General features: G+C 56.2%; 14 protein-coding genes across 16 annotated transcripts in view; 8 read left to right on the top strand and 6 right to left on the bottom strand.

The window, feature by feature from the left end:
- The first annotated feature begins 93 nt into the window (after positions 1–93).
- H310_08704 (hypothetical protein) lies at positions 94–2,268 on the top strand. The gene is made up of 3 exons (XM_008874557.1): positions 94–1,006; positions 1,446–1,672; positions 1,721–2,268. Exons 1-3 carry the CDS (start codon positions 164–166, stop codon positions 2,085–2,087), a joined length of 1,437 nt encoding a protein of 478 aa, XP_008872779.1. The 5' UTR covers positions 94–163; the 3' UTR covers positions 2,088–2,268.
- A 562-nt stretch (positions 2,269–2,830) lies between these two features.
- Positions 2,831–4,363, bottom strand: H310_08703 (hypothetical protein). The gene is made up of 5 exons (XM_008874556.1): positions 4,200–4,363; positions 4,059–4,150; positions 3,927–4,002; positions 3,720–3,876; positions 2,831–3,660 (listed from the first exon to the last, which is right to left on the bottom strand). Exons 1-5 carry the CDS (start codon positions 4,325–4,327, stop codon positions 3,622–3,624), a joined length of 492 nt encoding a protein of 163 aa, XP_008872778.1. The 5' UTR covers positions 4,328–4,363; the 3' UTR covers positions 2,831–3,621.
- An 11-nt stretch (positions 4,364–4,374) lies between these two features.
- On the bottom strand, positions 4,375–6,381 carry H310_08702. 2 transcript variants are annotated; one of them, XM_008874554.1, is made up of 4 exons: positions 6,292–6,381; positions 5,564–6,237; positions 4,910–5,378; positions 4,375–4,841 (listed from the first exon to the last, which is right to left on the bottom strand). In XM_008874554.1, exons 1-4 carry the CDS (start codon positions 6,356–6,358, stop codon positions 4,492–4,494), a joined length of 1,560 nt encoding a protein of 519 aa, XP_008872776.1. In that variant the 5' UTR covers positions 6,359–6,381; the 3' UTR covers positions 4,375–4,491. The 2 variants fall into 2 exon arrangements, with proteins under 2 accessions (XP_008872776.1, XP_008872777.1); XM_008874555.1 differs by having other exon boundaries at positions 4,375–5,378.
- Positions 6,382–6,935: 554 nt separating this feature from the next.
- H310_08701 (hypothetical protein) lies at positions 6,936–8,659 on the top strand. Its single transcript, XM_008874553.1, has 4 exons — positions 6,936–8,063; positions 8,128–8,214; positions 8,277–8,369; positions 8,429–8,659. The coding sequence occupies exons 1-4, from the start codon at positions 6,951–6,953 to the stop codon at positions 8,504–8,506; spliced, it is 1,371 nt and encodes a 456-aa protein (XP_008872775.1). The 5' UTR covers positions 6,936–6,950; the 3' UTR covers positions 8,507–8,659.
- Positions 8,660–9,119: 460 nt separating this feature from the next.
- H310_08700 (hypothetical protein) lies at positions 9,120–9,899 on the top strand (the record flags this gene model as incomplete). Its single annotated transcript, XM_008874552.1, has 1 exon — positions 9,120–9,899. One exon carries the CDS (start codon positions 9,120–9,122, stop codon positions 9,897–9,899), a length of 780 nt encoding a protein of 259 aa, XP_008872774.1.
- A 1,769-nt stretch (positions 9,900–11,668) lies between these two features.
- On the top strand, positions 11,669–12,609 carry H310_08699 (hypothetical protein). Its single transcript, XM_008874551.1, has one exon. It carries the CDS (start codon positions 11,719–11,721, stop codon positions 12,535–12,537), a length of 819 nt encoding a protein of 272 aa, XP_008872773.1. The 5' UTR covers positions 11,669–11,718; the 3' UTR covers positions 12,538–12,609.
- A 139-nt stretch (positions 12,610–12,748) lies between these two features.
- H310_08698 (hypothetical protein) lies at positions 12,749–13,170 on the top strand. The gene is made up of 2 exons (XM_008874550.1): positions 12,749–12,783; positions 12,839–13,170. The coding sequence occupies exons 1-2, from the start codon at positions 12,761–12,763 to the stop codon at positions 13,098–13,100; spliced, it is 285 nt and encodes a 94-aa protein (XP_008872772.1). The 5' UTR covers positions 12,749–12,760; the 3' UTR covers positions 13,101–13,170.
- Positions 13,171–13,621: 451 nt separating this feature from the next.
- H310_08697 (hypothetical protein) lies at positions 13,622–16,487 on the bottom strand. Its single transcript, XM_008874549.1, has one exon. The coding sequence runs from the start codon at positions 16,450–16,452 to the stop codon at positions 13,681–13,683; it is 2,772 nt and encodes a 923-aa protein (XP_008872771.1). The 5' UTR covers positions 16,453–16,487; the 3' UTR covers positions 13,622–13,680.
- Positions 16,488–16,617: 130 nt separating this feature from the next.
- Positions 16,618–17,107, top strand: H310_08696 (hypothetical protein). Its single transcript, XM_008874548.1, has one exon. It carries the CDS (start codon positions 16,684–16,686, stop codon positions 17,053–17,055), a length of 372 nt encoding a protein of 123 aa, XP_008872770.1. The 5' UTR covers positions 16,618–16,683; the 3' UTR covers positions 17,056–17,107.
- A 1,007-nt stretch (positions 17,108–18,114) lies between these two features.
- Positions 18,115–19,633, top strand: H310_08695 (hypothetical protein). Its single transcript, XM_008874547.1, has 3 exons — positions 18,115–18,176; positions 18,252–18,775; positions 18,838–19,633. Exons 1-3 carry the CDS (start codon positions 18,174–18,176, stop codon positions 19,355–19,357), a joined length of 1,047 nt encoding a protein of 348 aa, XP_008872769.1. The 5' UTR covers positions 18,115–18,173; the 3' UTR covers positions 19,358–19,633.
- A 3,011-nt stretch (positions 19,634–22,644) lies between these two features.
- H310_08694 lies at positions 22,645–24,093 on the bottom strand (the record flags this gene model as incomplete). Of its 2 annotated transcripts, XM_008874545.1 has the most annotated exons (5): positions 23,781–24,093; positions 23,599–23,731; positions 23,484–23,535; positions 22,769–23,439; positions 22,645–22,731 (listed from the first exon to the last, which is right to left on the bottom strand). In XM_008874545.1, exons 1-5 carry the CDS (start codon positions 24,059–24,061, stop codon positions 22,645–22,647), a joined length of 1,224 nt encoding a protein of 407 aa, XP_008872767.1. In that variant the 5' UTR covers positions 24,062–24,093. The 2 variants fall into 2 exon arrangements, with proteins under 2 accessions (XP_008872767.1, XP_008872768.1); XM_008874546.1 differs by having other exon boundaries at positions 23,599–24,093.
- A 1,369-nt stretch (positions 24,094–25,462) lies between these two features.
- Positions 25,463–26,316, bottom strand: H310_08693 (hypothetical protein). The gene is made up of 2 exons (XM_008874544.1): positions 25,973–26,316; positions 25,463–25,915 (listed from the first exon to the last, which is right to left on the bottom strand). The coding sequence occupies exons 1-2, from the start codon at positions 26,304–26,306 to the stop codon at positions 25,494–25,496; spliced, it is 756 nt and encodes a 251-aa protein (XP_008872766.1). The 5' UTR covers positions 26,307–26,316; the 3' UTR covers positions 25,463–25,493.
- Positions 26,317–27,101: 785 nt separating this feature from the next.
- Positions 27,102–27,344, bottom strand: H310_08692 (hypothetical protein; the record flags this gene model as incomplete). The annotated part of the gene is made up of 1 exon (XM_008874543.1): positions 27,102–27,344. One exon carries the CDS (start codon positions 27,342–27,344, stop codon positions 27,102–27,104), a length of 243 nt encoding a protein of 80 aa, XP_008872765.1.
- A 130-nt stretch (positions 27,345–27,474) lies between these two features.
- Positions 27,475–27,674, top strand: part of H310_08691 (hypothetical protein) — a gene marked incomplete at both ends in the record, with an annotated part of 1,263 nt that continues 1,063 nt past the window's right edge. The window contains one exon of the mRNA XM_008874542.1: positions 27,475–27,511. Within this exon, the coding sequence (XP_008872764.1) occupies positions 27,475–27,511 (37 nt within the window). The remainder of the gene's footprint in view (positions 27,512–27,674) is intronic.

Raw genomic sequence — 27,674 nt, 5'->3', positions numbered from 1 at the left:
TACATTGTGTTTTGACCAATCAACGTAGCTGTGTTAAATAGTTTGACGTCTAGGGTAAACGAAGATGTCATGCCTTAACATACGCTAAAACGTCCTGGAGAAAACGCGTTTTACTTTTTGACGCTTGGAAGCGAGCAAAGACGATACAGGAACAAGCACCACGATGAACGCTGTGGAAGAAGACGCGCTGCTGCAGTTCCTCATCGACGCTGGCCCGTTGGATGTGCAGCCGTCGCCGACGGTGATTCAGATTGACTTAGATGGGCTCTTGGACGATGATGTTGCGTTGGGGGACGACGACGACGATGCGACCGAGAACTCGGCCACCGACGACACGTCCTCCGTCGATTTCAACGAAAGCACGTCGAAACCAACCATCGTTATTCCACAGGAACTCAAGCGCAAAATGCAGCTCGCAAAAGCGTCAAAGAAGCACCGAACGCGACAAAAGGACGAACTCAAGTTGCTCAGGGAAGTGGTCACACGTATGGAATCGCAGTTGGACATGCTAAAGAAAGTCAAGGCAGTAGAAGGAGAGCACGGTTCTCAGTGGGAACAATTGGCGCGCGCTCAGTACTTGGAGCGACAGCGCGCGTACCAGGAGAACGCCAAGCTCAAACGTGCGCTTGAGGACCAGCTCAAATTCGCCCAAGCGCTGGAGACACTTGTTCGAAAGAAACCGAAACTAGCGTCGTCGTCCGAGTTTGAAAACGAAGAGTGGAAGCTCAGTAAGCTCGGTTTGACCAAGGAAAGCCGCGAGCACTCGATTCGGTGCATCATGGAACGCCACTACGAAGCGCTCAATGGCGTGCTTGTCCGCAACGCGCTATACGACGCCACCCACGAAATCAAGCAAGTCAAAATGAGTTATCAGAGCCACCACTCGAACGCCATGAGCTTCGACATGGCACGTGCGGTCAAAATGCCATTTCCGTACCTCATCTACGCCGAGGCATCGTGGCGCTTTCTCGCGTCCGTCGACATGGACAACACTCCCGATAGTGAGGTGCTGTGCTTGACCAAATTGTTAGCCGTTGGTGCGTGTGCCTTCGTGGTGTGGATTGGAGTGCTGACCAAGTGTGTTTGGTGTCGTGCCCCATTGACCTTCCCAACGAATTTGCCTCGCTTTTGGATAGTAGATGCTGTGTGTTTTGCTCTACTTGCAATGGGTACCTGTCATCGTTGGTGTTTCGATGGCTCCATGCGCCTTGCGTTTTCTTTGCTGCATCAACAAGCAACGAACGAATCATGTGCACATGGGTCGTCTTGGTGGCCCTCTCTGCTCAGTGTTTTGAATTGTCCGTGGTGTGTGTCGTGCTTTGATTGTGCGAGCGTTGTTTTCCCCTTTGATGTGGCTCTCGCTTCGACTCGGATTGACCGATATGGACGCCGCCGTGTGTCGATATCATAACGGGATCTTTTGTGAATCACTGGTGTGCTTGTAGGCGATCGAGGTGATCGACTCGAACACGCGGTATATTTCTCGCAAAGTGTGCAAATCAGGTGAAGCGGGGTGTCCGTTTTTCGGCAAGAGTCGCGCCACCATTATCTGTTCGCCGCTGTGTCGGCGGTACATTGAGCCAAATCGGGTCGTCATTTTGTGGAAGAGCGTCCTCGAAGACGAGCTGTACCCACGGGACCCGACGCACTTGGTCTCAAACCAGAACGGATGGTGCGTGCCGAGGAGATGGGGCACGACAGCTGTGATGTTGAGAGATAGGATGGTCGTTGAAGCCGATGGCGACAACTCATGTCACGTCAAATCGTACGTGGAGCGGCTCGCTCCGATGCGCGCAGGCAAAGTGGTCGCGCTAGATGAAATGATGAAGTCGTTGCACATTCCGTCGAGCTACGCAGACGAAATGAACGCTGCCGAGAAGGGACAAGCCGGACGTTGCGGGTCGACCGCCGTCGTGATCAAAGATGACAATGCCGTGGCCGGGTCAACTTGCACCCAGACAGACGTTGGCGTCATGTCCGAGTACTTTATGCGGTCCTTTATCGGCATGGCCCAGTGCAACGAGTTCAAGACGATGGAGCTTGCGACCAAGTTACTCAAGGCCAAAACCGCGCCCCTCGTCGTCTAAGGCGTGTGATGTTGTGCGTGTAAACAATGCACCTTGCATGAAAAATAGATGTGCCAGCATGGCTCGGACGATCGCCTCGCTTGGACGGTGCAGGTGGACTGTGCAAGAGAATAGTGGAGAGTGACTGACGACTCAGCCAGAGGATAAATCGGTTTGCTCTGTCATGACGGTGTCTACAAGGCCCTCAACGCCAGCGACCGCGCGCGCATCGTGCTCGGACCGCTCAGTAAGCGCTTGATGTCCTGTACGTGCCAAGCTCGACTCGGTGCTTCTTCCAGCGCCTGGAGAAGGGAAGAGAAAGGTCTAGCTTGTGTGCGGTCCTCGTCGGGTGTCGCGTGTGGCGGCTGCGCAGGCGTCACTGTGTGTTCATGCACGTCCGAACGTTCTTGGATCGTTCTTGGATGAGCGAGGTCACTCAAGTACTTTAGCGAATTGTGGTCTCCTGGAAAAAACGCTCGTCCATATTGGCGCTTAGCTTGTCGAGATGACGCAGAATGGCGAGCAAATCTGTGCGTACAGAGTGCAATTCAGTGCTGTGATGGAGTTGTGAGATCTCTCGTCTTGTCGGACGGTGTCCTTTCGTGGCGATGCAGTGCTATGTATGTATCAAAAGTGGCCGTAGGGGACTTTTTTTCTATACTTTTGAGGAAAAGTTGAACACTGTTGCGGTTCAGCCGGAATATGAACGCATTACTTTACCGAAGGGTGCTGTTTTCTTCTGGGATTCCCCAGTACACAATTTTCCACATCTCCCCAAGACCATGGCGACCCACATGCTGCAGATGACGCCTCCGTCGCATCGAGAGACCCTTCCTGGTCTCAAGCGCTCCCGAGTGGAAGCCGTGGAATCTACCCTGAGCCTGTTGCCATCGCTCTCGCGGATATTGCAGCACTGTCCCAACGCTTCGGTCGAGCGAGAGGACACGTTGTGCGCGTTGAGCCTTTTGGGCGCCGCGGCAGAAATTCACCGCAATGAATCGCCCACTACTGCCCAACATCCATTTCGTCAGCATGAAGTTAGTTTCATCACTCCGTCCACTCCAGGGGTGTGGTGGGTTCCCCAAGCAACTCCAGCCATCCCCAAACCAAACACTCGATCAGGTGTACCCATGCGATCGGTCCCAACGACGATCGATAGTCGCATCCCTCGTCTGCGGGATACATCTCCGTGCTTCAAGTCATGTCGTGCCGAACTGTCGAGAGAGCAGCGTGTTGAGCGGTGGAAGAAGAAACGTCGTCAAGCGACGCAAGGTGCTACGACACACCATGCTCCTTCTTCGTCCATGGCGCCACATCCCACAACATTGAAGGCAGCAGCGGTAGCGCGTCGGCAACGAGATCATGGTCGATTCGTGCGAACCCATGTGTTTGTGCCAATCACTGCCCTCCAGAGCTGACCAAACTACTCTCCATCAAAAAGTCGACTAGGCCATTATGTTACATCTAGTGCCCCACGCGGCGTAAATTGCATGATCGACAGCGATTCGAACGGAAACAAGTCTATAGAGACATACAGCCATGTCCACTGGCACGTCTAGTTGTCTTTTAATGACTTCTTCTTTGCCGCCAGAGCCTACGGTGTGCATAATGTCAGCGATGCGTCCTTCTCAATGCAGCGGCCGACTTCTGTACCTCGCGGCGGGCGTTGTTGACGGCCTTTGGCTTGGTTTTGAATCTAAAATAGAGGATGGGGCCGACGCTGACGACCACGATGAAGATCAAGATGAGCCAATTCAACGGGGTATCCTCGACGCTGTCCCGAGCATGCCTGAAGGCTTCGTCAAAGTTCCTAAACGCGCATTAGCTCGGCATTCGCCCCTTGTTCGGCACGGATCGTACTTGAAGCCCTCGTCGTCAGCGATGCCGTAGAGGTCATACTTTTCCCTGCGCGCCGGGTCCGACAACACACGGTACGCTACAAGGTTGCGCAACGGAGTGTGTCCGAGATCAACTGTCGCGGCTCCAACTCACCATTGGCAATCTTCAAGAACTTGGCTTGCGCCGAATCCCGTTCCTCCGGCGCAACCTTGTCAGGATGATACTTGAGCGACAACTTGCGGTAGCTGGACAACAACGTCACAACGCGGCACAATGATGCATGGGATGCCGTACATGCGCTTGAGATCCTGGGGTGAAGCACCGGAGCTAGCGCCAAGGATCTCATATAGATCTTCTGCCCACGCCGCGACAACAAGCAGGGAAAAGACGAGGACCATCTTTATCTGGAACCGCATCGTCATCGTGTGGTGGGTGTGTGGATGCTGTCCAAATGCAGAATGTCGTGCTGGGTGTTGTCATTTTCTTCGCATGATTATATTACATACAGAACGCTATATTATGAGTAACAACTGAATTAAAATACTCGCACCGACAAACTCAAAACTTGGTATCTAAAATTGGTGAACTACGAAACAAGGTACAACACGCCCGGCGACGACGGCGCCACCGACTCCAGACGTATGGACGAACCAACCAACGACTCGGTTGCCACGGAGAGCACCAGATCCGTGAGAACATGGACCGACGTCCGACGCATCACCTTCACATGCACACCATGCACTTCTCGCAGCACTGGAACCAAAAGCTGAACAAACCCGGCGCTCACTTCACTCGACAAACGATCCATGCGCACGCTGTGGTGCGTGGGGTGGCCATGGATTGTGCCTTGCAGCCACCGGAACAAATCGCCCCATAGCTCCTTGTCGCTCGTCCAGTGTTGCAATAGGCACCCGATCAGAGGGGAATCGAGGTCGCCTGTGCGCAAGAAGCCACCCAAAGCCAGGACATCATTAGCATCCACAGCGACACGGCGGCAATCCAACCTGGAGGGGCAGGGTGCACAACACTGTCCTCCATCCAGTCCACATACTCGTCGTCGGGTTTCGTTCCCGACGATTGAAGTTTTTCTTGCACGTTCTGGAACGCTTCCTGCATTCGAGCGAGTTCTTCGTGGGCTGCTGCCGTGCATGCTTGCGCTTCCTTCTTCGCCGTCACTGCCGCAATCCACTGCTGTTTTGTATGCTTTAGTGCTTCCTTTGTCCCGTTCAACTGTTCCTCCAAGAGCTTGGCATCGTCCGACGTGGTCTGGGCCACTTGTGCTTCCAGTTCACGAACACGCCGTTCCAGCGCTGAGTTCAACGCCATCACGTCTTCGTGCATCGACGTTTCTAGGTCGTGTGTCTCGTTTGAACACGTGCTGAGGCTCGTGCGATCCTCATCATGGGTATCTTGGTTGCTGTCGTCGCCCACGGTCGATGCCGCTGCGCCAAACGGCCTAGCGTCGGCGATTTTCTAGTCGACATTTCAAATTTGTATCATTCTGATCGAATAATTTAAAAAAAATCAACAAATTTGACAAAAATTCATGCAATCTCACGCAGGCAAAATTTTGGTGGGACAAAATCGACAGCATGTCCACGAAAATCCACATGGCACATGCCCCCCTTCGCTGATGATGGCAGCGATAGTCGGCATACCTTGTACGTCTGCACCATGGTGCGGAGACTGTCGATGAGATCGCGCTCCTCCGCTTGCTCCTCCTTGAGAAGCTTGTTCTCGCGCGTGAGTTTGTGGAGTTCGTGCTCGAGAGACTGAATGCGCTGGTTTGATGCGTAGGTTGATTGGGACCACGACACTTGGAGCTGGCTCAGCTCCTGGAGCACTTGGCTCACCTGCACGTGCAAGTCGTCGTTTTCAGCTTGGAGGAGTGCGACGCGGGGGTCTTCCACTGTCGCTGGCTCTTCCTCGGTCAAACTCGTCGTCAAGTTGTGATCGTCAAAGTTGCTGGACTCGATGGATGCCACGTGTGCAGTGGGGTGAATGACTTCCTGAGTTTGCTGTCTTGCAAGTTGCAATTCGGACGTAAGCGATCGAAGTTGCTGCGTCAGAGCTTGTTCGGTGCTGTGCCACGTCGCCCGCTCCGTGCGAAACGACGCTTGGAGCGCCTTCGCCTCCTTATGCGCGGCTTGGACTTCCAACACCGCCGTCTTCCTTTGATCGCGCAACGTCTGCACCTCCATTTGAAGTTCTCGATGCTGGACTTTATATCGATGCAGTTCAGTTGACAGCAGCTCAACGTCCACTTCCAGCGCCGCGTTCTTCTCGAGCAAGATCAATCCTGCCCGCGCTGCCATCCGGAGCTCGTCATCTCCTGCATCATCATGGTTTAGTCAGATGCACCTTGACAGACGAGAGAAGTCACCACCTCCGATATTGTTGTTGCCGACGGCAACGTGTACGTCCATCACTTCGACCAGTCCCTTCGTCAGCATCGGAGACGGCAAAATGCTCCAAGTTTCCTCTACTTTGTTGTGTATCCGGATAGTCGAAGGAGCGGCGTGACAAATATCATTTGAAATTATTATGGTGTTGGCTATCCGGATAAATTTGACGTTTCATTTTAAGTCGCCAGAGAAGACGAGTGTACGGAAGCCATGGCGGCTCGACCACATGGCCACTAGGCTGATGGAACGCTCGAGGCATATAGCGAGACGTCTGTGTGGGTCATCCAGCGCAGCGTGTGTGCACATGAGGACCACTCATGCACCCTGTCTTGCCAATGCAGGCCCGCCATCCACATTACAAATGAGTTGGACCAAGCTAGACCCAGCACCACGCAGCACATATCACTTGATACAGCCGCGTCGTCCCGCAGAGTTCCTATGTGCCTGCGCGATACGTATATAAGTGATGCTCTTGGACGATGGCCATGCTGCGGGAAAGTCTCCACTGCTGCCTCGTGCCGTTGGATGTTCTCTTTCCACCCCTGTCGACTTCGGGCGTTTTATACCTGTCAATTCCATATTCGAACGACAATGGCTGACCAGGGCAGTTCACGTGCACTTTCATTTTGCATCGGCAGGCATGGACGCTCGCCGCGCTCGAGGGTTGCCATCGATCCAGTTGCTACTCGTAGCGCTGTTGGTGGTGGCCACTTCCGTCAACGCGAGTGTGTTTGCCGGGTTTGAGATCGGGCGCGAGTTTTCCTTCCTCGGCAAGTTTTGTTTTACGTGGGACGCCAACTTTAGCAACGTCGTCGGGGAAATTCAAGCACACATCCGCACGCCGGACGACGGCGTCAAGCTGGCCATCTACGACGACGAGGACGCGTTTTGGGCGTTCATTTCAACTGACCCGACGTGCGATTGCAATTGCAAACTCGCGTCGGAGCACACCAAGGCCGTGTATGACGTTCCTCGCGCATCTGACGCGTCGCACACGTTTGTGCTCAACTACACGATCCGCGAGCACCTTCGGCCCCGGTTTTGGTACGTTGCGCTGGCCAAGTGTGTCCCAGGCGGAGACGCCTACGTCCCGACGCTCGCGTCGCTGACGCCGGCGAACTTTGAGCACTACTATTTCACTGCGTGGTACTCGATCCACATGATTCAGTCCGCCACGCGGAGCGAAGTTCCCGTGTTCCAAGAAGGACTGACGGCCGTGTACACTGTCTTTGGCGGGCTTTCGGGGCTGCTCTTGCTCACGCAACTCAAATCGGCCGCCAAACTCCGCCTCACGCACGAATCGTTTCACCCGATTGTGCAGCTCCTCACCGGCCTCGTCGTGCTCTCGTTTGTGTCGAACGCCTGCTTGGCGCTGCACTTTTACGCGTTTGAACTAAACGGCGTCGGCGCGCCACTTCCCCTCTGCCTCGCCCGCATCTTCCAAGCCATGGGGCGCGTCGGGATGCTCCTCCTCGCCATGCTCATTGCAAAAGGATGGACGATCAATGCAATTGCACTCCACGGCCGCACGTGGCTCACCGTCGTCATGCTCCTGTACTGCGTCTTGTACTTGAGCTTGGCCGTGTGGTATTTGGGTTACACCGACCCGGCCTCGACCTTGTACATGTACGACTCGGTGCCGGGGCTCGCCATTTGCTCGCTGCAAATCATGGTGTATGCCTGGTTTCTACAGCACTTGACGGCCACCCGCGCCAAGGAAGACGACCCACTCAAGCGAGTGTTCTTCCTCCAGGTGCGACGTCATATTCGTCCAACAAAATTCGAATGTTGCCAGGGGCTCATGGGGTCGACCGTAGATGGGCCTCCTCTTCACCGTATACATTTTGTCGCTGCCGGTGATTGTCATGATTGCTTCGGTGCTGTCCCCGTGGGTCCGTGAAAAGGTGAGGTGAAAATTGGGGGCGGCGTCGGGGAGTTTGCATTCTTACGGGGATGCCTGGGATAGATTGTCGAGTCAGTGACAGTGGGGATTCATTTCGCTGCACAAGGTGTCCTCGTCTACGTGCTGTGGCCGACGCGCGCCCCGCGCTACTTTGATGTACGTGACAGGGTGAGCCATGTTGGGGACTTGACGGCTCAAGGGGGTTGGCTCTGTAGCGCCTCTACTCTTTGGTGGGATCGCAAGCCGAGAAGGCGACCCTGTGCGACGCCACGCTTCCTTCCAACCAGTTATAGCCGCACGCTTCATCCACGACGTATTTCCCTTTTTACGATGTGTGAGGAGGGCTCGAACATGGAGTTCAAATGGTAGTTGCCTTGTATTGAACGCTGCAGACGGTTTATCTATCCCGTGGAATCGACTCGCTGTACTTGGCTCGTAAGTTGGCCACTTGACTTTGTAGCATTACCGCGGGCATACCGTCGGTGTCGTTGCCGCCTTCATCATGGGTCTTGTCGTTGGAGTTGTGCATTCGATCTCCGCCGTACTTGGCCCTCAAATTCGCCACCTGGCTCTGAAACACGGCCGGTGAGCTGACAGTACGCGCCGCCTCCCCTTTTTGCTTTTCCTTGTGGCAATCGCGCCCTTCGTCGGGGGACTGGGCTTGTCGTGGTGCCTCTGACATGGAGGAAGTCTTCCACTCCGACGCTACGACAACTTCATCGGCTCAACGGCTGGGACACGGGGTAAATATGCTACAACGGGCAAGTCGCTTTCCATCCTAACGATCGAAAGAACAGAGCTCCAACAAACAGGTAACGAACGGTGGTTCGCGCTGAGTCGTGGCGCGACGCAGGCCAGCATTTTGAGATTGACGGCGTGCTTGGTACCCTTGTTTGAACGACGAATATGTGCGCCGCCCCTGCCCTTGCCATTTGGCTCCTTTCAGTGGCGATCATTTTGTCAATCGTGGCTGTGTCGCTGTCGTCCTGGTCGACTTCGTCGAGACAAAACAACGACTTCAATGCTGGCGTGTGGGGCTTCTGCGTCGACGTGGCGCGGCCCTCGTCCACCGAGATGGATGCCCCGCCCCCCGGCATCGTGAACAAGTGCTTTCCGTTCCACACGGCGTCGGACGGGATTGTCGTGAGCAAAACGCTATATGTCGAGGCCACGGACAGCATTTGCTCGTTGGACCGAAGCGGGCACACGTTTCGCAACTTAGTGGCGCTCACACCGAACCCCAGCGACACGCGAGTGTACATTGAGCAATCGTGCGGCAGCTTGGGCTGGGCCAGCCTGATTTTGGCGGCCATGGTGCCAGGATGGGCGGCGATTGCGCTTATTCTCCTGGCCTGGTTTTACTTTACCGACTACTACCGCACGCGATGGTACTTGCTGGTGTCGGCCGCCGTGCTTACCACGTTTGCGTTTGCCAGCTCCATTGCGTCGTTCATTATTTGGTCGGTGCAAACTCCGGCGGTGGCGTCGTTTGCCGGGGGGTATTGGGTGGAATTGGCGGCGGCGGTCGTGCTCCTGATTACGCTCCCCGTCACGATCGTTGCCTGCCGCAAGCTAGTGGACATCAATCAACCGCATTTCTATGACAGCGGGCGCCGGGATGCGACGATGGGCACGTATGAGCACCATCTAGCTTCCCCCCGTGACAACACTGTCGAGGTCAAGTGATGAATTTAGCCTTAACACGACGATTTGGTTTAAGGGGGACAGTAGCTAGGAATAGTGTGGAGGACCTTGGACAAAGCACGTGGGGGGGGCATGGTGATGGCGCTGGCCTTCCTGCGCTGAGGTTCTCGTCATTGCATATGCATGGACCGTCTTCCGCGTTGTAGACGTGGAGATTAAGTGCTGGGCATATTCCATTTCAACCAGGGATACCATGGGCGACAAACCCAACCCCCGACCGAGGAAGCTGCCCCGCCCTTGACCGCGACTCCGACCGTATGCCAAAAAATCGGAGAGATTCGACGTCATGCATCGTCCCCCTCGGGGCTTGATGCGAGCTAGGAAGCAGCTCCATGTCCAGCCCCATCCCCCCCCCGGCCACAGCGAAGCCCCCGGCGACCAGCCGAACAGCATCATCGTCAGCGGATAGTATTTTGTTGGACAAAGCTATCGTCACCACGCCAAGCCCCCCAACGATAGAATGGTGCAACGAGGCGAGTGCTCAAATGACGAAGTCTGTGGGGCCCAGGACGTATCACGCAGATGGTCCTCAGGGGCTCCGCAAACGAAAATCGGCTATGAATCCTCCTAACCGAGTGGACCATTCATTTGAGCGAAAAGGGACCACGAAAGCAAACGCGATGGCTCGAAAGCGTCGGGCGACACCGACGTCCCGCCACTCCACGGCAGCCCCCGCGCTATAACTGCGACGCAGTCGACAGTCCAACGGGCAAGTATGTTGTCGGCACCTAGACGATTTGAGGAGTGTGATTGAGCATCCGCATGGGTAGCAGGAGCGGGGACAACGTGCTGGAAGAGATCGAGGACAATGTGGCGGGTGAATGGATTTGCTTGTAGCGATGTCGTCGATGGGACAGCGCAGTAGTTGGACATGCACGAGCTAGACAGTGCCAAAGGTGACAAGCACGGCTCGATATGGACAGGGAGCTTTGCATGCGATGGAGTTGAGTTGACCTCCAACCCCCGACGAAATGACCTCATATACCACGAACTCTTCATACGTGCTCGTGTACTTTTAGTTTTCAATCGCTCTTGCCGAGCTTCGGCTCCACCGCGAGCACTCCGCCATCGACTACAAGTCATCGCTCACCCACAGCTTGACTGTACAGCTGCGGCATCTCATGACCATGTGACGTCAACGATGGGTGATGGCCTCGTCCGCTCTTTCTTCTCCGCCACGATGTGTACCTCCACGTGGCTGAATTTCTCCAAGTGCAGGGCCATCCATGCGAGGGGCATGGCCAAGTGCCAGCCGGCGGCAAGCCGGCGGATCCATACTCACGTGTCGATGGAAATACAGTGTAGTGCAGTGCGACATGTCGGTGAAGCTGTCGGGTATTTGCACCTGGGTGCAGGGTGGACCCGCCGCCTCGATGCGGCCAATCAAACCACCTCTATGTCCAGGTGTAGTGGTCCACATATCTCCGCCTCTGCCACCGACACGAAGCCGAAATGCGAGCGCACGGACCACGCAAAGCACTGAACAGTTCGCGTACAGTCGTCGTCAGCTCGTAACACCAATTTCTTTGCGCCAAGAAGTTTTTCCCATTGCAGTCCTCATGCACATCATCTCCGCTGCCTGGATCATGCTGCGAAGGGGATAAAAGACTCCAGACATACCCACATACCCATGTAAAACATACATACCCATTTAAAACCCGATATATCGTGTCAAAGACCGGGTATTCCTCGAATTGCTGCCGCCTCGACGTGGAATCACCATCAAGTCGTCCGCAGGTGGTCGTAGTAGTAATGAATCACGGACGACGCAGGAATGGAGGAGAGCCGCCCCATATGAACGATGTTGTCCAGCCGTGACCCATTCCACATTTCGTTGCGCACGATGAGCTACCACGAAAGTGCCTCGCCCAAGGACCCCGCAGTTGCCTTCCGCGCCACGACGCTCTCGATCGTCGACCGGTTTGTCCATCTCACGTTTAAGTCGTCGGGCGTGTGCTACCTCATCGGCGGATGGTTTTTCCTGATTGGGTCCATCTTGTTCTACCCGCGGTACTTTACCTTGTACGGCGAAGATGGCCAAGGCCCATTGATCGGGGGCTGGTTGTTCCTCTTCGGTTGCATCGGATTCCTTGTCGGAAGTTTGATTGAAGTCGTGAACGCCCGCACCGCGCACATTGGCGCCGTCGACTGGCAACGCTACATCCCGATCACGACGGCCGTCAGCAACGTGATCGGGTCAGTGTGCTTTGTGTACGGTGGGGTGTTTTTCTTGCCGACGTATTACGCTGAAGACCCGGCCCTTGGCTGCTACCTCTTCGTTGCTGGTTGCGCAGTTTTTTCGTTCGCCATCTTTGCCGACATCCCGCGCATGATCCGTGCCAACCAGCCTGTTGTCGGGCTCTGGACGACCGTCGCCGTGTTCAACATGGTCGGCAACACTCTGTTCATTGTCGGGAGCTACTACTTTTTGCCCAAGTTCTTGTTCGTCGAAGGCGACACGGCCGTCGACAACTTGGTCTACAGCACCAACTACTTTGTCGTCGGGTCAATTGCTTTCATCATTGCACCCATCGCTCAAGTTCTCGCGACCCACAACGACTTTGTCGCGGACGTGCCCATCGCCGCAGCGGAGGACAAGCCCGTGGCCAACGCCGCCTAAACTGGCACGGCACGTTAGATATCTAGGCCACCTAAGTTTATATTTGCTAATCGAGCCCTGTACCATCCTTCACGTCGTCGTCCTTCCGCCGCGTGCTGCGACGCCGCCGAAAGTGAAACGCTGTCAAGCCTCTATAAGAGGATATTTACAAATATTGTTTAATGCAGGTTGGATCCGGATAAAGAATGTATCCGGTAGCATTTTGGTTTTCTGCGGGGCCAACATGAACAACGTGCTGGCGTCGATGTAGGTCACGGCGATGCCAGGCCCGACGGGTGACCTCATGTGGGTATGTGTATAGTGCTCAAGAAGATGATTTGAATGGCGTGGCGTGGAACGACGCGCATGGACTGCTGCTGGGAGCGTATGGGGATTTTAAGGAAGTGCGGTCTGGGCTGGGGGCGTTGAACAGCTTGGTGACGCGAGCGAAAGCGTTGAATCCGTCGAGCGATAGCGTCGAAGTTGCTCCCGTTGTCCGAATTGTCACCACGAAGCGTAACGTGGTCGTGCAGGAGCAGAAGGACGGCACAGTGCTGGCGGTGTCGACACCGAAGGCGCGCTAATCCTCCAATAAACGACTCCCCCACGTGATCACACCGTCTCCATGTGCTTGAACATACACGTCATTCGTCCATTGTCCACAAAACCATACACTCGACTAGGATCTCAGCACAGGCACACCTTTTCCTTTGGTACCATTGCCCTCGAGAATACATGGCTCAATCCGCGCGAGACCCAAGCCGTCACCGCAATTCCATTCATGGCGATTCTCTGCGCAGCCCACAAGCTGTCTACGTCGTTGGGTACGCAGAGCCGATGAAGAAGGAGCTCGGTCTCACCATCATCACTGGGCATCTCCGGTCGAGATGACCGTTCTGACACATGAGCACAACAACGACCAGTCTGTTGCCAACGTCATTGGCGGGGACTTGTTTCTTCCACAGAGAAGCTTGCTGCTGCAGCTGAGACCAGTGGCCCGATTGAGTCGGATGCAGCCGTCCACGGAGCGTCCAGGCGGAACCCTGCAACGTGTGCATGAATGTCAAAACTGGATCGCGATCGCGTCTGTCAAAGGTTGTGCGTGGTGGGGTTCAAATAAGGTCGTCGATGGCTCACGATCTTTTTCATTACCCATGTCTAGCACTAGGACAGCACGTCTCGATACGCTTCTTCAAACGACTGGCCGGTCAAGGTCTTTCCTTGCAAAACTTGGATCATTTGGTGCTCAAACGAACTCGACGCTGCCTTTTCGTGGGCGACAGCTTGCATCATTTGATCAAACGACGTCGGTGTAGAGGAAGAAGATCTACCGCCTGGATCCACACCGTGCGATGACGGCAACGTCGCGTTAACTGAATCCACTTTTGCTTGGACTTTGGTCGGAACATGGGGAATCGGTGGATCAAGCACAGAGTCCGGGGCGACCGATGCCGCCGTGTACCAACTGCGCCAATGCGACGATGCCAACTTGGCGTAAAACGCTTTCTCGTCCGCCGACAGGTCGGGAGCGCGAGCAGTCGAGGCCCTCGCGGCTTTCGCCTTGGCATGGTCGTACGATTGTCGAATAAAGTTGGCTTGTCCCGACGAGAGAAACCAAGTGCTCAAGGGAGGACATGCCACGTGGGTGGATGCATTTGCTGCCATGGACGGGGTCGTGCCAAACGACGTCACCGTCCATGCGGACGTGGTGGGGGTAATGGACGGAACGTGGTTCGGAAGCATGCGTGGAGGTTCCGAGAACAGAGACGCTGCAGCAGACGCTGCTTTCGGACCGCCGATGCGAAAAGGGGTTGCAGTCGTATCCTGTGACGAGAATGTCGGAGTTGTACGGGATAAAGCGATCGACGAGGGCGTTGCGCCGACTGGGGGACACGATGAATGGTCTTGCTGGGTCGGATCAGTGGTAGAACGTGGGGTTCGCTGGGCACGTGGCGAAGAAGCAATGGATGGGGCTTCGACCGAACGGGGGTCAGAGCGAGGGGAAGCCGATGGGGTCGTCGCGGTTCGACGTGTTCGAAGCAAAGGAGCCACCAGGATCGAGTGTGAAGCGAGCTCGTTTAAACGAATTGACTCGTTCAACGGGGTGACGGGCGGACTTTCTTCGTGGGGTGTGACAACTGCCGACAACTGGACCTCGAGTTCTCTCATACGTTCTTCGGTTGGTCGTTGCCGGGGAGATGCCAACGGCAATTGCCTTGCCGCATGCGCTTCTGCTGGACGTGACGGAGTCGTATTCGCCCCTGAGTGTGGTTGGTTTCGTGCGTGCGTACGCGGCATCGGTCTTCGCGCAGGAGCTGGTGGCGGCTCTTCAGTCCGTGTTGATTTGACTGCAGGTGGGCTCTTGGCTGTTGGAGTCGAATGGAGCGATGGAATTGTGTTGCTTGCCACGATCGACTCGTCTGTCAGTGTTGGAAGCCCTGGTGGAGACTCTGTTGTGTGCGAAGCTAACACTTGTGCACGTGCGGGGGCTGACATTGGCGGTGCTGCTTCCGAGTTGGGCGATAGCATGACCTTGTCCGCCCGAAGTGCCACGGGGGACTCCATCGTCGCTTGTATGGCGGTTGCTTCCAAAATCGGTGCTGCAGCAGTAGGGACTCCACATGTCGGTTCAGGCACGGAGTTGGGCAATGCGGGAGTCGTCGTTGCCGAGTTCACGACGGTAAAAACAACGGACGCCACGGCACTCCCAGAGATATGTTCGTTCCATACTGCTGCCTTGGGTAGAGATGCTGCAAGAGGAGCGGACGGGGAAGTAGTTGCCTTGCATGCTCCACCTTCAGTCTGGGCGATTGCATCATCCGGCGAGGTCGAATCCACTGGACTTGAGATCTTGGAAGACTGTGCGGGGGCAGTGCCCTCTTGTGCTTTCTCCAAACGATGCAGTGGCTGCGATGTCGACATGATATCTATTGGCGACGCAAACGACGACATGGCACGTTTCGTCGATAGTTCTGAGTCACTTGAGTGACTAGCACTTGCTTGGACGGGTATTGCGCAAGAACGACCGGATGCAAGCGCAGGTATTGTGACAGTGGGTCGCGGGGGCTCGCGTGAGCTGGTAGCGGTTGCTGGAACAGGCGATGTTTCGTGGGAAGTCGCCGTCATGCCAGGTAAATCTGCTTGGCCTTGTTGCACCGCTCTTGCCGCCAACCGGTTTGCTTTCTTACGTTTTTTTGCAAGGGACGACTTCGACACACCTGAACGCAGCGATGGGTTTACTCCAGGAGTTGATCGAGTGCTTTCAATTGGACCATTTGGTGGCGATTCGAACACAGGTTTGAGCGGTGCAGTGGTCTCTTGATTCGGGGAACCCTCGTTGGCTGTGGGGAGAGTAGAAAGCACTGCGATTTTCCTAGCGACGGCTTGAGGCGGAAGCAAAGCTTCATCACTAGGTGGAGGTGGTTTCGTCGTCTTGTGGGTAGCTTGCGACGTTGAGCTGCGTTGAAGGGTCGTTGTTCCGACGGCGGCGGCATTCAGTCGACGCGCGACTTTCATGGGCGATTCCGTCAATTTGGAGTTTCCTGGCGTGGACTGGAGTGCCGGTGACTCGTCACCACTCGTTCCCGCCTTTTTTCGCTTCTTTTTCTTGGTTTTCTTCTTTCCTGCCGACGACGTTGCTACATCCAGTTGAGGAGTGGGGACGACCGCAGACGGTAACGGGGTCACTGAAGCCGCTGCTCTGGTGACGACCGATCCACGCGTCGTTAGCGCTGGCTTCAACGGAGCAGCTGGACAAGGGACACTTTCGACTCGCTTCACTTTCTTACCTGCTGGACCTGCGCTTCCAGATTCCGCCTTGTCTTCAACCGACACCTTCCCCTGTCGTCCCGGAGGCACGTAGATCGCATTTTTGTTGCGGTTCTTCCTCTTCTTCCCTTGCGCTCGTCCACCGGCGGAAGCTTCGTCCTTGGTCATCGACCACCCCGAACCCGCCACTCACGACGCCGCCGAATTATCCGGATTTCAAAGCGGATAATGCTGTTTCATGTTCGGATAATACCGTACGGACTTCATAACCGGCATGTTGGTTAACCGGATATTTGCGAGCAACTCGTCATCTTTATGCGGACATTTCATTCTGGTTGTCGCAGCCTGTACGCGCAAGCGTCATCGGCGACCCGAAAAGTGTGCCTGTGCAGGTTCGCCATGGGTTCATCAGCGTTCTGGGCAACGTTCTCTCGTGCTTGCATCCAGGTTCCCATTCTCCAATTCGCACTTTCTTGCAACCTTGACATGCCGACGGCATCAGCGCCCGCCACCACGGCCATCGCCCTCGACATGGCGGCATTCGAATGGACGTCGATTGAGATGGAGTTTAGCAGCAACGATCTCGACTTGGTGTGGACGGTCGACCGCTGCTTGCACTGCGGTCTCCTAGCCGCCGCATGTCAATGCACTGTGGTCCTGCAGCAGAGTCCCCCCGTGACGATCGACGTCAACGTGGTCGACTTTGGTGGTACTTTCTCCGACATGGCGCCTCCCCCGACGACCCACCCCTCTTCCAGTGCATCGAAGTGATACCACCTTTTATGCGATTTATTTAACTGCGAAATTTCTTTGACAAAACAAACCCAACGCTTCCGTTGCATGGGATGGACGTGCATCATGACTTGAACGATGCAACCGCAAGAGCTAGGCTTACGAACGCGAGGTGGTAGCCTCCGTGACGCTTCAGCTTTCATCAAGAATGCCAACTCCACTGTCGTGGCGGTCGTCCTTCTTCACGTGCCGTGCTGTCGGCAGTGTGCCAATCCCAGAGTTGAGGCATTCATTCGCCTGTGTTGAATTCAAAATCCATCATCCACTTGAAAACTAACCGTACAGTACTGTATCCGGAAACTCCATTCTCCGGCACTCGGAGCAACGAATTTGTTGCCAACAGCACACCAGCCGCCGTGACGTTCGACGTGTCAACGACCTGCCTTCGCATCAGTTGCAATGACGCCTTGCACCTCATCGCGTAGGAGATCAGCCATATTTATGTGGGGCCGTCTCGCGCGCCGTGGTGGTGCTCATGTCGCACTGACCCACTGACGAGCCTCCTTCACTGCCCCCTCTCGATCCTTCGATGTTTTCCATGTGTACGCACACACCACGTCATGAAAGAGGGGGCGTTGCGACTCCAATGTCGCAGGCGCGGCAAGTCTTCCGCGCTTCTATGGCCATTGCTCGCGTGAGCCTGCCGTTGTCTCTGGTGTACATATGAGCTTCGTGTCGAGGTGTCCAGGAGAACACGTGGACCATAGAACTGGACTCCTGGGCTTGGTCACCACAAGCACCTTTCTCCGGCGAGGGGTTCCTCTCTCGTCACATTCCACCAAAAATCCATCGTGTGCTCCATCTGCATCCAGCTTCTCGGCGTGCGTCGGCGGCGGTGGACACGCGCACACACGATGGGGACTTTGAATGTTTTTTTCGGCGAAAAATAAATCCGTTGCTGGTTCGGGGCGGTCTCTCGAGAAACAAAACGACCGAAAAAATGTTTTTTCGCTGAATCAACCAATCGTCGCGTGTGATTGGATGGAATCGCCCGCCGATCAAATTTATGGTTGGTGGGGAGCTATCGGCAAGACAATGGCAGCCCTCAGTTGTCACTTTTCACTCCGGACAGGACATTCTACCACCCCCCGACTGCCATGGTACGTGTCGCCGCGGCGGCCGGTCTCTCTGTGTGTGGTACGATCGCCAATCGTGCGTGGTTTGTGTCGAGATAGGCATCCCGCAACATCTTTGCGGCTCTCGACTCGGACGACGAAGACACGAAAAAGGTGCAAGTGCCTGCCGCGCCCAAGGCGGCTGAACCCACCAAGCCCAAGACGGTGAAGCCCCGCAAGGAAGGCGAACAACCCGCCAAGAAGCAAGACGGTGGTCGCAACGGTGGCCGCGGTGGCCGCGGTGAAGGCCGTGGCGCCCGTGAAGGTGGTCGTGGTGGTCGCGGTGAAGGCCGTGGTCCTCGCCCTGATGGTGAACGTGCCCCGCGCGCCGAAGGTGAACGCCGCCCTCGCTCGGAACGTGCCCCTCGCCAGGACCGCCCCGAAGGCTCCACTGGCACCAACCTCCGCGCCGAACGCGAACGTGGCGAACGCCCTGACCGCTCGCACCACCATGCCGAAGGCGGCGAACGCTCGGAACGCAAGCGCCACTTTGACCGCAAGAGCGGCACTGGTCGTGGTAAGGAAGTGTCCAAGTCTGGTGGCGGTGCCCGCAACTGGGGCAACGAAGATGACAAGGCTGAACAGTACGTGTTCCTTCATGGCCGTTCCACGTGGCACCTTCTTACCGACAACACGTTGTCAATAGAGCTGCTGAAGCCGCCGTGGACGAAGCCGTCGCTGACGAGGCCAAGGAAATCGCCGCCGAAGAAGCCGCTGTGCCTGAAGTCGCCGTCGTCGAAGAAGAAGTGGACAACACCATCACGTACGAAGAGTACCTCGCCAAGAAGAAGGAAGCCCGCTCGAACGGCGAATTGTTTGCGGAAAAGGAGCTCCGCACGGTCGAAAACGACTTTGACGGCGCCGCCTTGATCTCGAAGGAAGGCAAGACCCCCGACTTTATCGAGTCCAACTTCGAAAAGGTGTTTACCAAGAAGACGTCGGGCCGCAAGAAGAACCTTGTGACCGATGTTGGCTTTAGCGCCCCCGCCATCAACCCTCCCCGCTTTGACCGCGTAGAACGCGAGGACCGTGGTGGTCGCGGCGGCCGCGGTGGCCGTGAAGGTGGCCGTGGCCGTGGTGCTGGTCGTGGCGACGCCAAGAAGGCGGCGGGCGGCAAGGCCAACGCGCCCAACGTGTCGGACTTGAATGCGTTCCCTTCGCTCTAAGTCCGCTGGGCTTGAATCGCGAGGATGCCTTTGGCCGTCCCGGGGTGGATTGTGTTGGTCGACACTAAATATGATGCATGTTGGACCCACAATGCGCCGCGTGGACCATGTTGGATAGGGTATGCTTTGTCGTATAGATCTTTTTCTCGGGTGCCTTCTTTCCGTAACTGGAACACGAACGATGGGTCTTCGCTGCAAAGAATCCACTGCGTCGCGGTCGAGAGCCTCGTGGCGAGCAAGCGTGCGAGCAGCTCGTACCATCATGATGAATGCCGACGTGTACGTCCATGTCGTTTCGCGCCCCATCCATTGCATTTGCTTGTACGAGATGCTTGCTCCGAGCGACTCGTTGTCGCTTGCGTCGTCGGGATCTTATCATCTGGGTGTCACACGAGTCAACGTGCATCCCGCGCTTCGCAGGCAGTTGCACCCCTCTACGTCCTTCCTTTTCCACCACAGGCTGGACGTGCTGCTGGCTCGACGTGTGCCGCACGACGTCGGCGGTCCGTTCCTCGCGCCAACTTGTAAACTAGGAATGTTTGTCAAGTGAACGACAGTTTCACTCGTGGTTGGTTCGAACAAACGCACGTCGACGTGAAAGCGGCCGCGTCGACCGAGTGGACGGTCGGAGAGGTTCTCTTGGACGAGTTTGCCATGATGGATGCGTGTGGTATTCTATGGCCATGCTTTCCTTCATGATAGCGTCCTGGTGGACAAACCCGAGGTCCTATGCAGTTCTTTGTCCACCTACGCGACGCTCTGGTCGTGGTGACGGTGGCGGTGTCGACGGGCATCACGTGGACGCTTCCTCCGAATGGAGGGTGTCCCATGCGCGCTTCGATTTCCTTCAACTGTGTTTTCCACTCGTGGATGTGCTTCCAGGTACAGGACGCCTCATCTTGTCAACTCTTGGTGGATGGCGGATCGACCGTCCATTTGACAGGAGGATTTGGAAGTCGCACGCTGTTCTACGATCCTGCGCATCAACGCTTCATTCTGCACCAGGCAAAAACCTGCCACATGCCTCTTGAATGTGTGCACCGGTGACTCGCCGCTACCGGGCTCTTGGACGGGAAGCGCATGCTAACAAGTCGGCAATTCGCCAAGTCACGTCTACCTACGGCACAGAACGTCGCATCAAGTGTGTGGTGCGCGTGCAATGGGTCGACGACGTCCATGTTTCGACTTCGTGCGGGATCACTGCTGGCATGGACATGACGACGCATGTCTTTCTCGTCCGCCACTTTGGAGCTGCCCGCATGAAACAAGTACTCGACGCAATGGAGGATACGCCAACAGTCGACCGTTCTCGTACGTCATCGCATAAAGATCTGCAGCGTCGTTCAGCGTCGAGTACAGCAGCGTGAGTCGTTCATCGCTCCCGTTTGCCCACGTTGCTCGGACGTTGTGCCAAATATCCTACGGCGCAGTTGGTGTGCCGCAACATCCAATGCAAGTCGCTCGACGAAGAGTTTCTAGTCGAGGTGGCGCCATGGGGGTCCCTTTGGAATCCAGTTGGCCATCACGCGTCTGGAGGCGGCTCTCGTGCCCTCCCTCCCCCGCCCACTCTGCTCTGGTCAACTCGTGGACAATGCCATCGTGCTTTGCATCCTCCTACAGCCACACTGTCTTCGGCACAGCAGGGAGTTGTCGGGCATCACGAGTGGAGCAATGCAGCACACACGACGTCCATGTCCATATGAGCTCGAATGAAATGCTACCACTCACATCGTACAACACCTGCACGCGTCCTGGATGCTCACAGTAGACTTGCCTCGCGCCGCTCATCCACCATTCTTGCTCTTGGGCGAACAGAGCATCGTGCCCGTCCACCCCGTCGACATCCACGACTTGGAAGGGTATCGAAAGATGATGGGAAAACACGCCGATAGCATCCGCGAGACACAACGGCAGATCTCAACAGCAGCGGCATACCTTTTCGCGGTGGTGAGACTGGCGCAGAAGAGATGGCGAAGATGCCCCTTTCAGCGAAACAGACCACCCACGACATACTTCGTTTCCATCGCTAGGCTTGGGGTAGAAGTCCATGTACGACCAGTAAGTATTTCCGTGTTCAAGGACGAGAAAATCGTGCAGCATCTTGCTCGATCCATTGGCCCCATCGCTTGTGGCCCTGGGTATCCTCTGCCCCCACGAGTCGATCTGACGTCATGTCGTTCGCTCGATTATAGCCACAAGGACGGCCAGGTTACGAGGTGGGATGCCAGGTCCAGGCCATGGTTTTGTCCCGGGTCATGGGGTGTGTGTCCTGTCCGCCCCAGTACCAACGTACAGCCTCTGTTGCACGCGCCAAGGAGGGATCAAAGCGAATTCGTGTTGTGAAGGATGGGGGGCCGGATGGGTCCCGATCGATGCACAGCCTCCACAGCAGAGTCTACACTAGTACAGACTCGCCCGGTTGAATCACAACGTGGAGTTTCCTTGGACGTAGTGCGAGTCGGTCGTGATGATTTTCCGTCCCCTGTCACGAGGCAGCATTCGAGTCGGGCGAATCGATACCGCATGCCACCGAACTCGACACACTTTGGTTCCACAGCCACACTTGGATGAAAAGTCGATGGAACAGCTTTCGATCCAACGAAAGTTTGCAACGTGCACGGGATTCCTCCGGCGTGCGATTGTTTTGTTTCGTTAACCAATGCGGGACGGCGGCACGTCGTTGGATCGCCCAGATGTGCGTCAGGACAACGCGATGGATTTGCGTGAAGAAGGGGGCTAGCACACGACTGACAGACTGCGTGGGGGGGGGCCTCGCGTCAATGCTCTATCCTTTCAAAAGTAGCCACAGGACGGTAGATGACCAACAACGATTCAAACGCTGCTCGCTCGATTCGCAATTCCCTCTCCCACTGAGCCCTCTTCTTTCGTGGCGTCGACTCGATAGATGGCCGTCGGGCGTGCTCCCGTCTTCCTGTCCATCCAAATCGGGCAGCGCGTGCTTGGGCGAACTCGGGGGGCGGCCAAAGGACTAGTTCGAAGTGTTCAAGACGACGTGCTCGCCAGTCGGCAAAGTGGAATCCGAACAAACCAACGGCAACTCCGTGGTTCACGTTGGCCTCCTGGCCAGCCCCCCTGCCGCCACTCATCAAGCAAGTGCATTCTTTCGGGGAAAGAGCATCACCGACTTTGTCCAGCTCGGTGGACTCGCACAACGACGCTTCATGTCTGCGACACGATCGCGTAGCATCCCAATGCCGGCGGCATGGGGTGCAAGCATCTCGGCGAACCTAAAACCTTCGTTTGGGGCAAGGCCACGATTGCCGACACTACAGTTGAACGTTCGAGACAGCACCTCCACGAAAGGATCCAACGATTCCTTCGTCCACGTCGCGCTGGATGCGAAAGAGATCGCCCTGTCGACAGTGCCACCAACTCGCGACGGGGTTTCACAATGGAATACTCCAGCAAAATCAATGGATTGAACGTCAAATTTGGATCGTCGGCACATTGTCCTTGATGGATTTGGACGCGCTTCCTGTCGCCAGACGCGCGGCACGTGTACATGCCACGGCCCTGCGGCCACCCGCCGACCCACTGACCATGGTACGTCACCGTGTCTCCGATGTAGCAGCCGACGCCTTGAGGATGGTTGTCCTCCCACCTCCCTTCATACGAGTCCCATCTCCCCCTGAACACGCCGCGGCCGTGGCGCACATTTCGCTCAAACGCTCCTTCATACACGTCGCCATTCGCGTACTCAATGCGACCATGGCCATGAAATTCGCCCTTGGCGAACGTGCCGACGTACACGTGGCAGCGGCCGCTGTCTGCTAGTGGCATGGACGGCATGTACTCCATGCGCCCGTAGCCATCCATTGTGTTGGCCACCCACATGCCAGCGTACACGTTTCCGGTGGACCTCCAGTGAAACGTGCCAAACCCACTTTGGACGCCCCGGTCAAACCGCCCGCGGTACTCGTTTCCGTTGCGGTAGGTCTTGACTCCTTCTCCCGTCAGCGTCCCGTCGACGTTCCACGTCGACGCGGAGACGGTGCCTTGCAGCGTATCCCCATTTGCGAACCGCTTCGTGCCGTGGGCGACGACACCTTTGACCCAAGTGCCTGCGTCCACAGCTCGTTATGACGGCAATGCTCGACCGAAATACCTTCAAAAACGTCGCCCGTCGATGCAGACAGCAACACGCCCTTGCCGTGCATCTACCCACGCGCCAGCATCAGCACCGAGTCCACTCGGCGCGCAGGAAGCGGCGGAAGTCGTACCCTGCCGTTGTAAAACTCCCCCATGTACTTGTCTCCGTTCGCCCACAGGTAAGTACCGCGTCCATGGCGCTTGTCCTTGTGGTACATGCCTTCGTGACGGTCACGGGTGGTGGCAAAGTCCCTCGTGCCAAAGCTACCACAACGATCGTCCGTCACGCCGCACGACGCCAACGCGAGTGTACCCATGGAAGCGATCATCTTTCCACTCGCCGTCCAAGACGTCGCCTTGCGCTGTGTAGTAGACGCCTCGGCCGTGGCGCTGCCTCGACCCGACGTGGATCTCGCCGACGTACATGGTCGCGTCGTCGTACTTGAGCGTGTACGTTTGGAGCTTGCCCTTATGCAAGGAGAGGACTCGCGTGCATTGCTTTAGACCCGATTTCTTGGTCTCGTCCTTTTTGCGCGCAATGGAGCGCTCTGGTGGAGTCGTCGGCGCCGCCGCCGACGACCGCCTTGTCGCCATCGTCTCGTCGTTTCTCCGAATGATGGTCCATACAATACGACGCGAATTTTGTCCAATGAGGTTGCACACAAAAAAGGCAGGTTGGACCAAATGGAACGGCGGTGCTTGGTCGTGGGTTCGCCGCAGCGGACGGGCGCCAGCTTTCAGGAAGTGCCTCGGTACACGAGATCTCGTGGCGCCACCACAGGGAGATGAGTTAGACACGTTGGCTCTTGCGTTGAACGTGCTACGCATTTTTGATTCCTCTGTACGGTGGAGGCATTGTGTGGGGATGGTGGACGAGGTCGCAAACGGCCGTGGGGGTGTGGGATGTCTATTGCTACGCTTTCAACGTGAATGCAACCTTCGTGTGAGGCGTCCCAAGCTCGACGGCTTACTTCCTGGAGATGCGACCTTGGCGCGTTGGATCGAAGGGTATCTCGACTCAGTGTGGAGCGTTCTCCTCCAGTAAACGTCCATTCGTTCGTCGCCGATCTCCTGGCTACGCCACAACGATTCACTATGGCGCCGCGGGTAGTCATGTGGTCCAGTAACTTGACGCTCTTCGTGGTGGGGCATGTCGGTCCTATTGGGGCTTTCAAAAACGCGAGTGGGGGGAATCCCATGTGCCCCCACCAAAATACAGTGCTGCGTGCGGATGCGAGCGCTGACGGGGCTCGTGTCACGAGTCGTATCGGCCATGTCGTCCGCCTCGTACGTTCGTAGACCGCGTTCAAGTTTAACATCTTTCTCTGGAATGGAGTGAACACGACTGGGATCGATTAGCAAATCGTCCAAGTGATGTCCCTGCCACGAAACATGCACCTCGATGCAGAGAATTCCATGATGCAAGCGCTTGGCAACGACAGCGTGGCGATTGCTTCGTGTGACCAAATCTCGTCCAACACGCCACAATTGTCGTTGGCCGCCGTCATCTCGGGGCTCCAGATCACCCATCCGTGCGACATCATGGATCACAATGCAGTTTTTTCTCGGTCGAATCCTGTCGCCGAAGGTAGGTCGCCAACTCGTTGCAGACACAGCGCAGATGCGACCAAGCCATGGTGTCGAACATGGAAGCGTTGTCTCGAAACACCGATGTGGCATTGCATCGTTTACACTAGGATGAAGGTCTCGAAGTTGATCTCTTCCTTGGCTTGCGTCAGGCATCGGAGGGGCTACGGTGGGCCATGGAAATCGCAGCAGCGCCATTGCCCGTCGTGGGCGAAGTTGCGCCCCGGACATGTCGCAGCATGCCGAGTTCACACGGTAGCAGCAAAGCTACAAGGCGATCCTGCGCAAATCGACTGCTACGTTTGCTGGGCGCCATATTGCCTGGAACTTCGCTACAAGGATGTGTGCAAATCGCAATCGCCCATTGCTCACGCTCCAAAATTGACGAAGGCATGGCATATACACTGTCCCGTTCAAGGAAACATCGTCATTGCCCGGATTATACTTCAAGGTACATCGTGTGGTAGTTGGTGACGCGCCAGAAAAATCCAGCGACTGGCACGATGTCTTTGCACATGAGGGTTTGCATGCCAAGGTGACCATAGGCGAACGCTTCGCCTAGGTTAGCTCCGATGCGCGTCCATTCACCAGGAGCGATCAACGTTGCCAAAGCTGCGCCGATCGATGTGTATGCGAGGGCGGCCAAGAACCGACCGACACTGCGCTGCAAGAAGGCTGACCATCGGTGTGTGGGAAGTCGATACATGTCCACAACGGCCTCGACGAGAAGGACGGACATATTGGGGAGGATCGCGGCTCGAAACGTTGTGTGGAAGATGAGCGATGCCGCGATCGTCTTGTCGCGTTGATATCGAGCGTACTTGCGGAGCGACGACTTGGCCACGTCCTTCATGAGTGCACCTGCGTGAACGACCGATTAGGACGATTGTGATGTCGAGCAATGCGGAAGTGTTCAACCAGCGATGCGGGGACGCAAGTAGTGGACGCTAATGTCTTCCAAGACACGTGTGACAGTCGTGTAGCTAATGGCTCGCCAGAAGGATAGGGACCATGCTGACAGCACTGACGAGACGGTCTTGGGCGATGCATACGGGTTTGCGATCGCAACGACGCCTGCCTGGAGAAACGTCCGCGTCAACGAGTCCTGACTCAAGTGCGCCATGAACGCCTTCTTGTCCACGAGGTAGTTCTTTCCGTGCACAAGAGCTGACACTCGACCTTCGAGCTTTCGGAGCACGGCCTCCCGCAGGACACGACTCGGGATGCTGCCGTCGTCTGGCACCGTCATCATCCTTGAGGTGGCCAATCGAGTTATCCGGATGATTTCGTTCCGGACGTCTTGAACCGGACGGTGTGTCCGAAATCCAACGGTCCAATCCGAGCGCTTGAATCATTTTTCGAATCATTTGATTGGATGAATTTGCAACTTCCACATCAAAAGTTTGTTGATTTTGACCACGGTTCGAACGCACACGGCTGACTTTGTACAGTACCATCACATGATGACCAAACTTGTGGACGAATGCAGCTCGATGCAGAGCACAAGGACATGGCCGACCAAGCATGGCCTCGCCTTTCAGGTGACTCACGTTGCCCCGCTAGACACAGGATGAAGTAGGCCGGGAATTTTCTTGGTTGCTGTCCCCCACCCAACAGACCACGGTGATGTTTATAGCGACGACGGCATTTGTGATCTCCACCACGAAAGCCAAATTATCCCAGCGACGCTAAACTATAAACCGAGCGCACTACGCGCCTCTAGGGAATTCTTTGTCGAGATAGCGACACAAGCTACACACACGAGCTGACTTGGATAGTGCATCCACGTAAACGAGTTCGCATGGGACGAGCATTGGTGCCCCCGCGTGATTGTTTCCACAAGGTCCATTCTCGACCACGGTGTCCATGACGCCACGTTTGGTACACAGTCGCTGTTCTCGAACTGGGTCGTCGTTCGTGCTACCTCCGAGCCACAACTTGGCAGAGAATCCCTGAGCTGCCTGCTCAACCACCACTGATGTAGTCGACATCAACTGCAGCTCTATAACGTGCATGAACAACATACATAAGAGCGTGATACATTCAACTAAATAGACAAGTCCAACGGGTCGCGGTATGCAAGCAGGGCCCCGAGTTGTTTGCCCACCCGCACGAGGCGATGGAGGATCGCCGGCATGCTTGCAGCTGACGAGTCCGCCACCTTGAGCACCTTGGGCAAAACCACATGCGCGTGACTGGCCAGCTCTTGACAGCCCCGGCGCAGTCCCTCGCCCCCGATGACGACCAAACCGTACGACGCACTCGCCGGTAGACGCTGTGTGCAAATCATCTGGAGAATCTGGCCGTGCCACGCCGGAGTGAGTGCCGTGGCGGCGCAGATAAGCTGAATGCGCGCGTGGTGCTGGGGCGACGAAAACAGTTGCGCACAGCCAGGTAAGCACGCCGCACACAGCGTTTCAATGTACGACGCGCCATTTTCGCACAAGACAAACACAGGTCCGAGGGTGCTCGCGTGGAGAAGCAACTGGACGATGCATTGATCGAGTTGGGCGAGGGATGCTTGCGCCGCGGCGGTCGGAACGGCGTTGCATCGGAACCACTCGGCAGGACACAGAAACTCGTTCCACGACAACACGATGGCGTTTGCGGCGGCAGGCGT

Source organism: Aphanomyces invadans (assembly GCF_000520115.1).
Source record: "Aphanomyces invadans strain NJM9701 unplaced genomic scaffold supercont1.18, whole genome shotgun sequence".
NCBI classification, from domain to species: domain Eukaryota; phylum Oomycota; class Saprolegniomycetes; order Saprolegniales; family Verrucalvaceae; genus Aphanomyces; species Aphanomyces invadans.
Note: the sequence above shows the minus strand (reverse complement) of the source record. Positions and strands in the feature narration are given on the sequence as shown.